At 38.2% G+C, this 15,316-nt stretch overlaps 2 protein-coding genes across 3 annotated transcripts in view; one reads left to right on the top strand and one right to left on the bottom strand.

Moving 5' to 3' along the window:
* The window catches only part of LOC125234601 (probable beta-hexosaminidase fdl), a 202,320-nt gene that overhangs the window by 133,593 nt on the left and 53,411 nt on the right, over window positions 1-15,316 (bottom strand). Inside the window, exon 2 of one of the 2 annotated variants that reach the window (XM_048140914.1) lies at window positions 9,318-9,354. The exons of the other annotated variant lie outside the window; for it this stretch is intronic. The gene's annotated coding sequence lies outside the window, so the exon portion shown is untranslated. The remainder of the gene's footprint in view (window positions 1-9,317; window positions 9,355-15,316) is intronic. 2 annotated transcript variants of the gene reach the window in all.
* Window positions 3,857-4,849, top strand: LOC125234604. Its single transcript, XM_048140926.1, has 2 exons — window positions 3,857-4,054; window positions 4,417-4,849. Exons 1-2 carry the CDS (start codon window positions 3,889-3,891, stop codon window positions 4,593-4,595), a joined length of 345 nt encoding a protein of 114 aa, XP_047996883.1. The 5' UTR covers window positions 3,857-3,888; the 3' UTR covers window positions 4,596-4,849.

Below are 15,316 nucleotides of genomic sequence, written 5' to 3'. Positions count from 1 at the left end.
TCTATCCTTCTTTTACATTTCAAGCGTATTGCAGAATAGATACTCCCATTAGTTTCTTCATAGTTAACAAATTAAAACTAGGTGTTTTTTCTCCAATTATGGACGGCAGTTCTCCAGTAATGGATCCCCCATTATGGACAGTGAAATAAGTTTAAAATTTCACTTTTAAATCCAACTGATACTCAATGAGTCAATTTTATATACCATAAATACAATTAGTTTGAGTTATTTTAACATAGGATTGTTTCTTATAAATTTTGGTTTTGTAAATTGTTCCTTGTCCATTAAAGGAGGTAGGCAGTTTTTCGGTTCCAGTAATGGACACTCGCAAAATAACTCCATTTCTTTATATCTTTGGAGCAACAAACTAGTATGTTTTATACCTTATCTCATGCTTAATGCAGTAAGTAAAACGCATTCAAGTTTACACCGAGTATTATTTTTTTATTATTTTATACATGAACTCAACTCTCTTAGCAACATTACTAAGAATTCGTCTTGATATTTTTTCAGTAAACTGGTGAATTTTATCTTGTCGCCAAATCCTTCAGAAATAACCAAATTAATTGAAACTTCAAAATGAAACAGCTCTACAACTCTAGTTTATGGTACATAGCCGTCAGTTTTTAGAAACTAATTTTAGATACTTATTTTTGAGGATTTGTGTTTTTTTGTCCATAATGGCATCACCGTCCATTATGGGGTATTTTACCTTATAGTTAGGTTTTAAATCTGTTAAAACACAACTACTACAAATACTATAAGCGGCTTGTTGGTAACCTTAATAGCGCAAATTGATTGCATAACAGTGATTTCTAACACCATTATACAGTAATATTGTTCTATAATAGTCATATTTGATCCTGTTATAAACCAGGCCTATAGCGGCTCTATAAAATGGTGATATAAACGTTTACATCACTTCCTAATAACACCTTTTAGCTGTATAACGCAACAACTATAGCGGCTTGTCGGGAACCTTAATAGCGCAAATTGATTGCATAGCAGTGATTCCTAACACTATTATACAATAATATAGACCTATAGTAGTCATATTTGATCCTGTTATAGACCAGGCCTATAGCGGCTCTATAAAATGGTGATATAAACGTTTACATCACTTCCTAATAACACCTTTTAGCGGTACAAGCTTATAGAGCTAAAAGGTGTTACTGGAGGCTTTTATACGACAGGCGGTCACGCCGAAAACCTTTATACGACATCTATAGTGGCTTTTAGCGTCGAAAACCAAAATTATAGCACTAAAATGTTACTTGCTGTTTGTTTGGTAAAGCCTACTATCTAGCCGAAGTCCAGTATCTAGCCGAAGTCACATAGAAGGCATTATTACAGTCCGAATTCAAAGCAAGTGTTAATTAAAATCACACATGGACGTGGCGCTTGTTTAGCTAAGTACAAACTAAAGTATAAGTATCCCATAAATTAAAAAAAAAAAGTAACTGACCGGTCAAGTGACTTATTGCACCCTTTCAATACGGATGCACCTACCTGGCGTTTTGCAAAGCTGTGACCTCATTGGCTAATGAATTTGCATTTGTCTGTCCACCGTGTTTAAGTTAAGTAAGTTATTTGAATACTTAGTGGGCCTAAAACATCTGGGGAATACAACTTTTTAATTCAATGTGGTAAATTACACATGATATATGGAATATTTGGAATCTCTGTTAACATTTTAATATTAGTTAGTCAAATATATATATTTATTTTAGTAGAAAAATATATTTCAGTCATGTAAATTAAGAATAATCTTTAATTTCATAGATTATTTTTTATACCCGCTCATTTGGGTAGATACGGGTAAATACCGGGTAGATTGGGTAGATATGGGTATTTTCCCGGTATTTACCCGTCAGCGCCAATCTCTAGCTACGATAATAATAATTTTCCGAAGTGTTCGCGTGAAATTTCATCAAATTATTTTCAAAAATTTTCGCAACAAAAACAAAAGATGGCATCTGCCAGTCAGAATGGTTTCATCGAAAAACTGTCTGGAATACAGAATTATTCATCTTGGAAGTTTATGATGCGGATGGTGCTTATCCACGATGATCTTTGGGAATGTATAAGCACGCCTGAAAATAAAAATGAAGACGCGAAGAAGCAGGAGAAGGCGCTCGCGAAAATCGCCTTAAACGTACAGCCTTGTGTGTTTCCACAAATTAGAAATGCCAAGACGGCTCGCGAAGCGTGGAGCAACCTGCAAAAGGCATACGAGGACCGAGGCTTGTCACGACGGCTCGGACTGCTACGCACACTGTTCGCCATCAAACTGAGCGAATGTGGTAGCATGGAGGTTTACGTCAACAAGGTCATGGACATGTCGCAACAGCTGAGCGACATCGGGAAGGCATTGGAAGATGACTTCGTGGCCGTGATTTTACTCAGTGGCTTGACAAGCGATTACGACCCGTTGATAATGGCTCTAGAAAATTCGAACACGTCACTGTCAAGCGAAAATGTCAAAGCCAAATTGCTTCTAGAAAATTCAAGACGCAATGAGAAAAGTGAAGATGCTACGGCTTTTGCAACTCGGAAAGCACACAACCCAATTAAATGCTTCAGATGCAAAAAGAGTGGACACACCAAGAAGGATTGTCCAGAAAACTCTGACGGCAAGAAGAGTGGCATGAAAAGCCAGACGATGCTTACTGCATTGGCCGCAGGAGCCAGCCGTGACGTTTGGTACGTCGACAGTGGTGCGGCACAGCATTTCTGCAACGATCGCAGTTTTTTATCAGATTTTACTAAGAGTGCATGCATCCTTCGAGAGGAAAGGAATGAGAATGAATGTCAGTAAGACGAAAGTAATGGTATTTGAAAGAGATGAGATTATGACAGATTGCGAAATTGAGATCGATAATGAAAGTTTGGAACAAGTGAAAGAGTTTGTGTATTTGGGAACGTTGTTTACAAGGGACGGTAAACATGGAAAAGATATTGAAAGGAGAGTGAATGCTGGGAATAGAGTGAATGGAGCACTAAACGCTTTTATGGGCAGCCAGAAAGTATCGCAAAAAGCACGTCTGGCAGTGCATAGAGGAGTTTTGGTGCCTACACTTATGTATGGTAGTGAAAGTTGGGTGTGGGAGAAAAGACTTCAAAGTCAAGTGAATGCCGTGGAAATGAGAGCGTTAAGAAGCATGGCTGGTGTAAAGTTGAGTGATAGGATCAGAAATAGCGTGATAAGAGAGAAGTGTGGAGTGGATGTAGATGTGGTGACAAAGATTGAGATGGGTATGTTAAGGTGGTTTGGGCATGTAGAGAGGATGGATGAGAGGAGATTAACGAAGAAAGTATATGAAAAAGGAGTGAAAGGGTCAGTTGGTAGTGGAAGACCTAGGCGAACTTTTCTTGATCAAATCGGGGAAATATTGCAAAAAGGCCAGGTCAGAAGTACTCGAAACCGACGAGCGTGTATGAGAAACGTTATGAAAGTGTGTGAAGCGAAAGTGGTTTGTCAGGATCGTAGTAAATGGAAATCCGTGATCTCTGCCTACCCCTCTGGGAAACAGGCGTGATTGTATGTATGTATGTATGTATGTATGTTTACTACTGATAAACCAAAGAAGGTATACATCGCGAATGGTGAAGCCTTATTGACAGCTGGGAAAGGAACTGCTCAAGCTTTGTTAAAGGACAATAGTGTGAGATCTATAAATAATGTGTACTTAGTACCTAAATTGTCTGCAAATTTATTATCTGTTAGTGCTATGGATAGGAAAGGTTACGAAATTGTGTTTCGTTCTGGCGTGTGTAAAGTTTTAGACAAGGCAGGTTTTAGCTACAGCTACTCTAAGAGATGGTATTTATCAACTCGATGCCATCGAAACTCTTTCTGCTGTGTGTAGCGAGCCATCTTCGCAGGCTATGTCTTTGTCTTTGGGTACAGGTGACAGCGTAGCGGTGCCTACTGCTGCCGTGAGCGTGAAGCAAGCGCCACAGATCCCTGCTACTGGAAGCCAGTCAACACAACAAGTTTGGCATCGACGTCTATCTCATCTGAACGCCCGCAGTATGGAGTTACTGAGAAAAGGTATGGTCACTGGTATTTCTTATGACAACAATAATTTTGAGTCGTGTGTTTCCTATATTTTAGGTAAACAGACTAAGTTGCCATTTCCGAAGAAATCTGAGACCAGGGCTAAGGAAATCCTTGGGTTAGTTCACAGTGACGTCATGGGACCACTACCGTGTCCGTCCATAGGTGGGAAAAGATATCTCCTGTTGTTCATTGATGACTTGTCAAGAAAAACATTTGTTTATTTTCTTAGGCGGAAGGATGAGGTTTTTGAGATGTTTAAAGAATTCAAAGCTCTCGTGGAAAACCAAACCAATAAGAAAATAAAAGTTCTTCGTAGTGACAATGGTGGTGAATATGTCAATTCTAAATTTCAGAAGTTCCTGAAGGCGCATGGAATTCGACATCAGACCACGGTTCCAAGGTCATCAGCTCAGAACGGAGTCGCGGAGCGCGCGATAAGAAGCGTTACGGAGAAAGCCAGGTGCATGCTTCAGGAAGCAGGCTTGAAGAAGGAATTCTGGGCAGAAGCGGTCAACACCGCCGTCTACCTTAAGAATCGCTCTCCGACTAAGGCTGTGATGGGCAGTACACCAGAAGAAAAGTGGACAGGTAAAAAGGAGAATCTTAGCTACCTGCGCATTTTTGGCTGTCAAGCTTATGCCCTTCAGCACAAACGGGACAAACTGGATCCCAAAAGTAAGAAGTATATTTTTGCCGGATACTGTGACGACACAAAAGGTTACAGACTGATAGATCCGGAGAACCCGAAGACTGTCATAAAAGCTAGAAACGTAATTTTTCTAGAACATGCTTTTTGGAATGACACTTCATCAGATGAGTATGACAGTTCACGTTACACTCAGATTAGTTTGACGAACAATGTAACTGTCGCTGATAATACTCAGGTGCAACCCGCTTTACCCGTTTTACCCCAAGAGCCCGCAGAAATATCTGATGAAAACGCTCAAGATAACAGCGTCATTACAACAGATGATTATGAGAGCAGCAGTGAGACCCCAGATGACCCTGCGGATGAGACGTATGTCCCAGGAGATTCAACACTGGAAGACTTTGAAAACTCTACGGACGGAACGAGTGAGTTTGAGTCTGCTAATATAGCAAACACTGTATGCAGTGACACAGGGGACCCTCAAACAGTTCGCGAGGCACTGAGTGGCCCGGATGCGAGTAAGTGGAAAGCCGCGATGGCAGAAGAGTATAAATCCTTCATCGATAACAAGTGTTGGACTCTGACTGACCGCGATGCGAAGCAACGGCCTGTCAAATGCAAGTGGATCTTTAAAAGAAAGCTTGGCCTCGATGGGGAAATACTGAGATACAAAGCGCGCCTTGTTGCAAAAGGTTATACCCAGAAATACGGTATTGATTACGAGGAAACGTTTTCTCCTGTAGTAAGATATTCCACTATACGTACGTTACTAGCTTTAGCAACGGAACATAACATGAATATCGAGCATCTTGATGTAAAAACGGCGTTTTTGAATGGAGATTTAAAAGAAACCGTTTTTATGGAGCAGCCAGAAGGCTATAAGATTAAGGGCCAAGAAGATAAAGTTTACAAGTTGAATAAGGCCATATACGGACTGAAGCAAGCTTCGAAGTCTTGGTATGAGAAAATAAATGGCGTTTTGACAAACAAAATGAAGTTCAAACGTTTATCTTCCGAACCTTGTGTTTATGTCAAATCGAGCGGGAAATCCATTATTATAATTGCGCTCTATGTTGATGACATAATGCTATTTTCTTCAGCTGATTGCCGAGATACGGCTGGAATTAAAGAAGAATTAAAGAAGGCCTTTGAAATCAAAGATTTAGGGCCAGCTCATCACATTCTTGGAATGAGGCTTTGCAGACAGAATGACGAGATTACTCTAGACCAGTCAAGCTATATTAAGAAGGTGCTAGAACGATTTCATATGTCGGATTGCAAACCTGCGCGAACACCTATGGAAACAGGTCTGAAGCTCGTGAAATCTACAAAGAGAGATTGTACGCACGACTACAGAGGCCTGATAGGATGTTTAATGTACATAGCGGTATGTACGCGACCAGATATTGCGCATGCTGTCAGCTCACTCAGCCAGTTCAACGACGCGTACGACGAGAACCACTGGAAAGCGGCGAAACGCGTTCTTCGCTATCTGAAAGGTACGCTTAATCATTGTTTAACTTTTCAGAAGTCAGGTTTAGACATAGTCGCATATGCTGATGCTGATTTTGCGTCAAATGAGGTCGATCGCCGATCTTATACCGGTTTTGTGTTCAAAATCGGAAATTCTACTATCTCATGGGAGAGTAGGAGACAAAAGACAGTCGCTCTTTCAAGCACGGAGAGTGAGTACATGTGTCTGTCAGATGCTTGTAAAGAGGCTCTCTTTCTACGCAAGTTTCTGTTCGAAATTTACGGGGTACAGTATAGGATTACTTTGTTTAATGACAATCAGTCTGCACTGAAATTGTGTGCTAATTCTATGTACCACGCCAGAACGAAGCACATCGATGTACGGCATCACTTCATCAGGGAAATCGTTGAGGAAGGTACTGTCGTTTTGAAATACCTATCAACTGATGAAATGGTGGCCGATGTTTTAACGAAACCATTGGCAAAAGAAAAACATGATAAGTTTGTTAGTCATTTATTTGTATCATTAAATAAGTGACTTGGCTCTAAGCAATATACTATATATTTGTGAAGGTATAGTTTGTTTTAGATCCGTTTCATGTATGTTTTGACTATTTGTAGTTTTATATGTTACGGATACTTTACGAAATTTACTGATACCTTTGCTATGCCTATTTTTGTGTTGTAGGTAATGTTTGTTTTTAGACAGCGGATGTGTCTAATGTATTTGCTTAGATTACTATGTGTTTAATGTATGTGATGTACATGAGTTTATATTGGTTCAAGGGCCAATGTTAGAACCTACGTAAGTTTATTAACTATGAAGTTCGTATGTGCACCATTATAAACTCTACTGGTTGAATAGAATCGTCTTCTAGACAATGTCACATTATGTAAACATGTCAGTTTGGTTCAGTTCGTTTGCCTGTGCGGTCGGCCGGCCGCACAAATATACATTGGAAAACTATCTAGTATTTTATTTACTGTGTCCACGGATATTTCCAACTGTATATTCCCTTCAGAAAACATGAAAAGGCCAGTAATTAAATCTATTACTGAAAGCGAAGCGAAGAGGCTGGTTAGCTTCATTACAGGTTTTTTCTATTTTTAAAATGGCGCTGTCGGAGGTAACGGGACAAATTGGAAAGAGGACGTTTTCAAAATGTTTCAAAGGACAGGCTTAAAAGGCATGCTAAATTTAGATATAGGTACCTAAGTACTATTACGGATTTCGTTTTATTTTGATACGAATTCAACTTTTTGAGCGCATAATGTATATAATAATTATTTATTATATAGGTTGTTACCTAATTAGTCACGGATATTTTAAGGGACGTTAATTAACATTAAAACAATTAACTTTCACTAGAAATTAAAACAAAATTTTCATATGCTTTTTTGTTTTCATTTCCTTAAAAAAATATCATTTTTCTAAATAATCATCCTCTACAGGGTGATTTTTTAATTGTGAATCGTGACTTTATTTTCCCATACTACTGCTAAAAAGGAACACGATGTACTTGTCCTCATTGAAAATAATGAACTATGTCATAGTGACGTTAAAAATAAGATTGTAAGAAATCTCTTACTGCTTTTTATTTTTTACTCATTTTGACATGGTTCTAGAGTGGCCTAGGGTTCCAATTGGTTGACTGTACCTACTATCCACTTTCAGCTCCTTACATCAGCAAGTTAGCACTAAGCTCAAAAGGCTTGTTTAACAACACTCATCTTGAAAGTGAACTTAATTGCCAGCTTCTTTAAACTAAATTTTGAATCAATGTCTTGTAAATAAGCTCCTATAAAACGATGCTCCAAATAGGCAGTTCTGATTGCACTAGATTTTAAAAATGATTCTTAGATATTATTAGCGACTAACAGTTAAAATTTTGAGGTAGTGTAATGAAAAGGTAAGACCTTTTGAAATTGCGTCACTCATTAGGTTAGCGTCGAGTCGTTAGGTTCTCCTTAGCAAGTATCACAAACAAGCCAGCAGTGCAATATTAGGTTATAATTAATTTTTATCACGCAGATACGTTTTCGAGCTATACGAAGTATGTCGAAGGAACAAAAGTAACCCTTCTGGTAAACTTTAGTAGCTCATTTGGCTTTAGAAGCGATCGGACAGGTGTTTCGAAAGATAGCGAGTTCGAGTCTTGCCCAAAATAGAGAATGTCTCCATATTTCTTTTAATGTAAAATCAAATACTACAGTTTCACAATGACATGAAAATCCGTATAAATAACGTACCATTCACTAAGTAGACACAGCATTGTAAGGTATTGAAGGGGACCGGAAAAACCTAAAGAAAACTTTTTACCATCCTGCACCGATAGCATGGTTGCGTGGTAAACGATAAAACATCAGGCCGTCCCTATCGCACTTACAAATAGTGAAAAAAGGACGACCTGATGTTTTCATTTCATTTCATTTATTCAGTTACATAATAAACTTACGCCGTGTGGTTTGCGTGGGCGACGGTCGCGCGATGGTCGCGCGACGGCGATGCGACGCATACGAAATCAAACCTTATCGATATGGAAGTAGACGATACGATGAGACGCGACGGCGACGGTCGCGCGACCGTCGCCCACGCAAGACACGGCGTTACAGTAATATCATGAAGTCGTAAGTATTCGTCATTTACAGTGTCGTGCATAGATCGTTAAAATCCTACATAAAAGATGCCCGCCCCCGCCCGGCGCCCCACGCACCCACGCATACGATATAGCTCTTAAAGCATTGTTAGGAAGTCTTTAATGGATATAGCGTGGGTGCGTGGGCGACGTCGCGGGGGAGTGCGGGCGACAGGGTGATTGCAGGAACAGAGGGGAGGCCGACGCGTCAAAATACAGGGAATAGTGCGAATTTCACGAAAGTTATTCTAGAAAACTATTGAAAAGTAAGTGCATACTGCATTGTCGTAGAAAAAGTATTGTATGCAACGGTGTTTAACTGAGTCAAAAAATACTCGTGGCGTCTTTGTTAACAATTTTCGGCTTCGCCTCAAATTGTTACTCACGCCACTCGTCTTTTTTGACCTCACTTAAACGCCAGTTGCATAATATATGGCGCATCGACCATGCTTGTGCTGCCTGGTAAGGCATGTGGAGTAAAATAGAAAATACTTACTTCTACTTGTAATTAACGCCGCTCATCTCAATTATATCTGCAACAAATGATTTAAATTGTTAGTATATTGTATAACAAACTCCCCTGTAGCTTGACAGAATAGTAATAGACATAACTTAAAGTACCAGTGCTTGACAGTGTAGCAGTTGCCACATTCGACTAAAAGTGATTGTCGATAAATGTGGCAGAAAGGAGTCATCTCTTGGGCATTCGCATCATCCGATCCGATATCGGATGTAGGACCGATATTCCACATATTTACCCCGCCATCTTTGATTTTTTTCCTTTGAAATCCTTCCTACATCCGATTTCGGATCGGATAATGTGAAAACACAGGGTGTCGAGCACTGATACTATTGACATAAACCTGACTTATTTTTTCTGAATTAATGAGTGTTTATAAGCCCAGGGGGCCGATTTTTTAATCTCACGGCGTTCTAATTCAGAAAATTGTCACTGAAAATAGTAGGCAATTCACCGGTTTCAACCGGTATTTTAGTGACAGTGAGACTCAAAAATCGCCCCCCTGGAGGAATCGAAAACTCCTGTTTTATTTCATTAACGAAATACACCTTTGGTAAATATCTATCGAACAAAGAAAACGGTCCGTCCGTCCATTTCAAATAGTCCGCGTCATATTTTTCCATCGACATCAAAATTGCGCCGATCTATTTATCTCTGTCGCGAATGAACAAAGACCAATAAAGAAAGCACTGTCATTAACCGAAATTATGCCAGAGCTTGAATGATGGCAACACTGCACAATTTATGAGAAACCATTTTTTCTCTCTCATTGAGTGACGAGATTTTTTGAGGTGAAATTTTGTTAATGTTTCAATTATTTAGGTATTTTGTCGCAGTATCGTCTCTACTTAGAAGCTTTTTAGACCTTTTAAGTAAATTATGGCAATAAATATGATTCCTTGAAGTTAGTTGAGTTGAGGCAGCCACCGTAGTCAAAGTCACTCACACTCAGCCGATCTTTTCGATCAACTTATATGTATAATTATGTTGAATCGGGTCAAACTGGACCAACGCTAAATACAAACACGCAAATCATTGCCATATTTTTTAGAAAGAATGTAATGCACAAGAATAAAACGGACCTTTCTTCCCGTGGGTGTCGTAGAAGGTGACTCCATAGTCATGGGTTAAATAGCCATGATATGGGTTAAATTGTGGTGTAGGCGAGAGGCTGGCAACCTTTCACTGCAATGCCACAGTTTATTTTCTTTTAACCCCTTATTTGCCAAGAGTGGCCCTGAAGCTTTAGTAGTTTCATGTGCTCTGCCTACCCCTTTATAGGATATAGGCGTGATTGTACCTGTATGTATGTATGTATAAAACGGACACAGAGACAGACAAACATGTAGACATTGTAGACGTATAGCAAACTATAAAGGTTCCTAATTCACTACGGTACCCTAAAAACGGAGCATTCTTCTAAAGTGAAAACTTGTTGGAACAAAGAAACGCACCGGAGTCTCCCGTGATCTATTGTGGCCACCGTGTGGCGCCATTGTTACTGCCATTACCTGGCAATTTTCATGTCTACCTACATATTTATGGCTCGGTCTTGCTATGAGTATCAGAAATTATGTCTTGAACAGGCTTTTTTACTGGTACAATAAACAAGTGAAAAAATGTAACGTAGGTGTATACCTAAATATCATGTAAGGGCATTTTCAGAATTTGGGATCCCCCAATTAGCGTAAAAAAAATTAACTCGCTGTCAGTTTTGTGACGACAAATTAAGCATAAAATCTGTCTAAACATTTACTTTTTTTCATATTCTGAATGTAGATTATCGCTTGAAGTTCATGTAATTGACACAAAAACAATATTTTTATTAAAATTTCATGCTTAATTATCGTCAGAAAACTGACAGTGAGTTAATTACTATGGCAAAGAAAAGAATATGGCAATTCATGTTACCTAATACTCTAAACTCATGGCCTAATGATGTAAATCGTAACATAATGGGGGATGTCTGAAAATTTTAAAATCGCCTGATATTTTTTCTGGTGATAGGAATAAGCATTTCTATTTACAGAAAATTATTACTGTTTTCGACTCATTTTCTCTCCCTGGCCTCTGATTTTGCCTCCTTCTACGACTACCTTCGCTCTCGAACCCCGGATCGTGATTTTACTGGCTTAAAACGACGACCTTTGATTTTAAACCCTGGACCTGATTCTACTTGCATTAACGAAGACGTGTGCTTGCCCTGCTTGCTGCCGACGGCCTTTACGTTGAACCCCGGACCTGATTACAATTTTTAAGCCCATTGAATTGGGAAAACGTGGATCTAATTTGCCAAAATGTGGAACAGCGACAAACACAATGCCTGTGAAGAAGAAATTGATGAAAGATGCAGAGATATTTTGGACAGAGAATGTGTATCCCATTAATTTTGAAAAGTGCAACTACATGTTATTAGAGTGTAATAAACATAAATTTGTCTTGATCTATATTAACATTATTACTCATTTTAGCACCCATAAGTACGTTTTCACATTATTCGATCTAATACCAGATGTTGGACCGATATCCCATACATTACAGGCGTCGTCTTGGATTTTTTCCATTGAAATCCTTCCGACATCCGATATTGGATCGGGTAATGTGAAAACAGGCTAACTCCTAGTAGTGATTCATAAGTGCACCTGCCTACAGATGAGAACTAGAGAAGGACCTGTGCCCTAAACAAATAACTTTAGATTGTTGGTTTATTGTCTGCTTTAAGTAGTTAGTGCTCAAAAAGGAAATGAGTTTGCGGTGTGACGCCTACTGCTTTTCACATCACCCATTCAGAAAGGGTACTTTTCGGCCCTGTTAGGAGGGAATTAAGTGACACTTTTCTGTTCAATAACTTTGTCTGGCCTGTATAAAATATTAACGCCACGGAAAGTGTTTGCACATAAGTAATAATCAGTAATCAGTAATTCTTTATTGCTATCATAGGTACATAAGTTGGTACATTTCAGTAGGTATAGCACAGCTATGAACCCTGTAAGGGCACTGCAAATATAGTTCTTAATAACTAAAAATCTTAGTACTTACAATCTTATAAATCTTAATACCTATATAATATTGCTGTGAGAACATTTTTATGTTGTAACATATTTTAATATTATGTATAAAAAAATTGTGTTGATTAAGTGCATAATATTTTTACAACAGACCTGATTGATATTTTAGTATTTTGCTTATATGATATGAAAAAAAAAGTGTCAAATGGTAGCAATAGTAGATTGTGCAACAAGGGAGAAAAATGAGATATATATCTTGAGTGTAGCAAGGTATTCTTAAATTTAATCCTGAGCGTAGTGAGGGATTCAAGTGTTAAGACACAAGGTGGAATTAAATTTGCTACACATATTAACATCAACTTTTAGGAAATTTATATATAATGATATGTTATATGAACATAAAAAATGGTATGTTATGTAACCATGTAAAAAAAATGTGTCCTTGAAGGGAAAAGTATCACTTTGGTCCCTAATAGCAAAGAGGAAAAGTGCCTCTTTGCACCCTCCTCGCAGTGCAGGGAAGAAAATAACCCTTTCTTTTCGAATCCCAGTCACTACACTCAGTATTCAATTACATATAGAATACTTCACTTTGTTCACAATTCAATTTATATCCTCGCTATAAATATGCAATTTTGCTCCCTCGTAACACAATCTACTATAGTGCTGTTAATCATGCTTTAACAGTATGGAGGGCCATAGAAGAATATGGAAAGCCATAGCCGACTGAATTTGATAGTAACTTGACAGTAACTCGACACACATGACACACACAAGTAAAATAAAACAACACAATAAAATAAATCAATTATATTTTATTATAGGACATTGCAAATTATAAAAAAAAATGTATTTTACCATATTTTTCCTATTGGTCTATCCAAAAAATACACATTTTATAAAATGCCACCGTGTCAGATATTTAAGGCTTTCTTTTTTATGATATTATTGCCAGCGTGTAACTGCATTTTAAGGTTGGTAAACAAGACACGGTATCTTACACTCAGGTGGTCTTCACAGCAAAATCGCACTCTGGTTGGGCAGTTCCTGCCAACCTATTGACACCAACTTTCCTTCAGCTCCTTTCTTAATATGAACAATTTTAAATCTGGGTTTTTAGGGTTCCGTAGTAAACTAGGAACCCTTATAGTTTCGCCATGTCTGTCTGTCCGTCCGTCCGTCCGTCCGTCCGTCCGCGGATAATCTCAGTAACCGTTAGCACTAGAAAGCTGAAATTTGGTGTCAATATGTATATCAATCACGCCAACAAAGTGCAAAAATAAAAAATGGAAAAAAATGTTTTATTAGGGTACCCTCCCTACATGTAAAGTGGGGGCTGATATTTTTTTTCATTCCAACCCCAACGTGTGATATATTGTTGGATAGGTATCCAAAAATGAATAAGGGTTTACTAAGATCTTTTTTTGATAATATTAATAGTTTCGGAAATAATCGCTCCTAAAGGAAAAAAAAGTGCGTCCCCCCCTCTAACTTTTGAACCATATGTTTAAAAAATATGAAAAAATCACAAAAGTAGAACTTTATAAAGACTTTCTAGGAAAATTGTTTTGAACTTGATAGGTTCAGTAGTTTTTGAGAAAAATACGAAAAACTACGGAACCCTACACTGAGCGTGGCCCGACACGCTCTTGGCCGGTTTTTTCTGGTTGGTTTTAGAACAAGTTGGTATAAAGCATGTTTTGGGATCCTTATATCGTGTTTATGTACTTGCATTCATTATAACAAATAGTGTCCGGAACTTAAAAGCGATGATCGTCCTTATATCAAGCAAAATCAGAAGTCAGGGAGGCAAAACGGATCGTAAACAGTTCAGCAGGATCAGGTCCAGTGTTTAAAAGCAAACGTCTTCGTTAATGCAAGCAGAATCAGGTCCAGAGGTTAATATCAAAGGTCGTCGTTTTAAGCCAGTAAAATCAACGTCCGGGGTTCGAGAGCGAAGGTAGTCGTAGAAGGAGGCAAAATCAGAGGCCAGGGAGAGAAAATGAGTCGAAAACAGTAATAAATAGTTCACCAGATATGGTTATAAATTCTCCGAGAAAAATGTCAAGCTGACAAACTGTCAGTGTCTATGGCCAGCACAGATTCAAAATGGAATTTTTTAAAGACTAAGACAAATCTCATAACTGCCGAAGTGGGTCGTACGCGCAGTCGAGCAACACGTTTTTATTTTTATAAAATGTATGGTGCTTCCAAAAAATCTGTAACTTTTTTCTGTAAATAGAAATGCTTATTCCTATCACCAGAAAAAATATCAGGCGATTTTAAAATTTTCAGACATCCCCCATTAATAATATACATAAGACAAAAACAATTATAAAAAACCTATTGTTGCCAAGTACAGGTGCGCACCCGGGTTGTTTACAAACAACCAGCTAAATTAAATGCTTCTTTCCTTATTAATTAGACAAGAACTGTTTAAATAACTACTTAGATATAAATATAGATTAATACCTTTATTGAATAAAAATACCTACAATGTAAACGAGCGACAACGGCGGCAGATAAACCGTTAGCGGTTTTCGCTCGCTGTTCAAATGTAATAAAATAGTATATAAGTGTTTTTAGATAAATAAATTAAAAAAAAAAAAAAAAAATTTTTGTTAACTTACGCTAATTCAGTCCCAAATTCTGAAAGTCAGAAAATGTAAAACGGGAAAAGGCGAGGAGGAAGAAGAAGAGGAGGTACCCATACCTAAATCAGAGTCTGGGCGGAAAGACTAACCCCATCTTCATAAACGTTCACTAAAGTTATTAAGCCGATAAAGTTCGGTTGTCCCTTTCCGACGTATTGGTGTGGGGACAAACTAACTTTATCGGCTTGATAACTAGTGAATGTTTATGAATAAGGAGGTAAGTATACTAGTATGTATTATAGTAGCTCGATACATTTCACAACTTTTCTCTTTCCGAACAGACTTTACGGCTTCTAGTATCTTTTTTTATTAT

The sequence above is a fragment of the Leguminivora glycinivorella genome, chromosome 16 (genome assembly GCF_023078275.1).
Source record: "Leguminivora glycinivorella isolate SPB_JAAS2020 chromosome 16, LegGlyc_1.1, whole genome shotgun sequence".
Classification (NCBI taxonomy): domain Eukaryota; kingdom Metazoa; phylum Arthropoda; class Insecta; order Lepidoptera; family Tortricidae; genus Leguminivora; species Leguminivora glycinivorella.
This window is presented reverse-complemented; position numbering and strand designations above follow the sequence as displayed.

Excerpts from the sequence above, each read along its gene's own strand:
- LOC125234604 (XM_048140926.1), top strand. The coding sequence starts at position 3,889 with ATGTCTTTGTCTTTGGGTACAGGTGACAGCGTAGCGGTGCCTACTGCT. Across the intron at positions 4,055-4,416 it reads TATGGAGTTACTGAGAAAAG|AAGTTCCTGAAGGCGCATGG; the intron begins GTATGGTCACTG and ends TCTAAATTTCAG.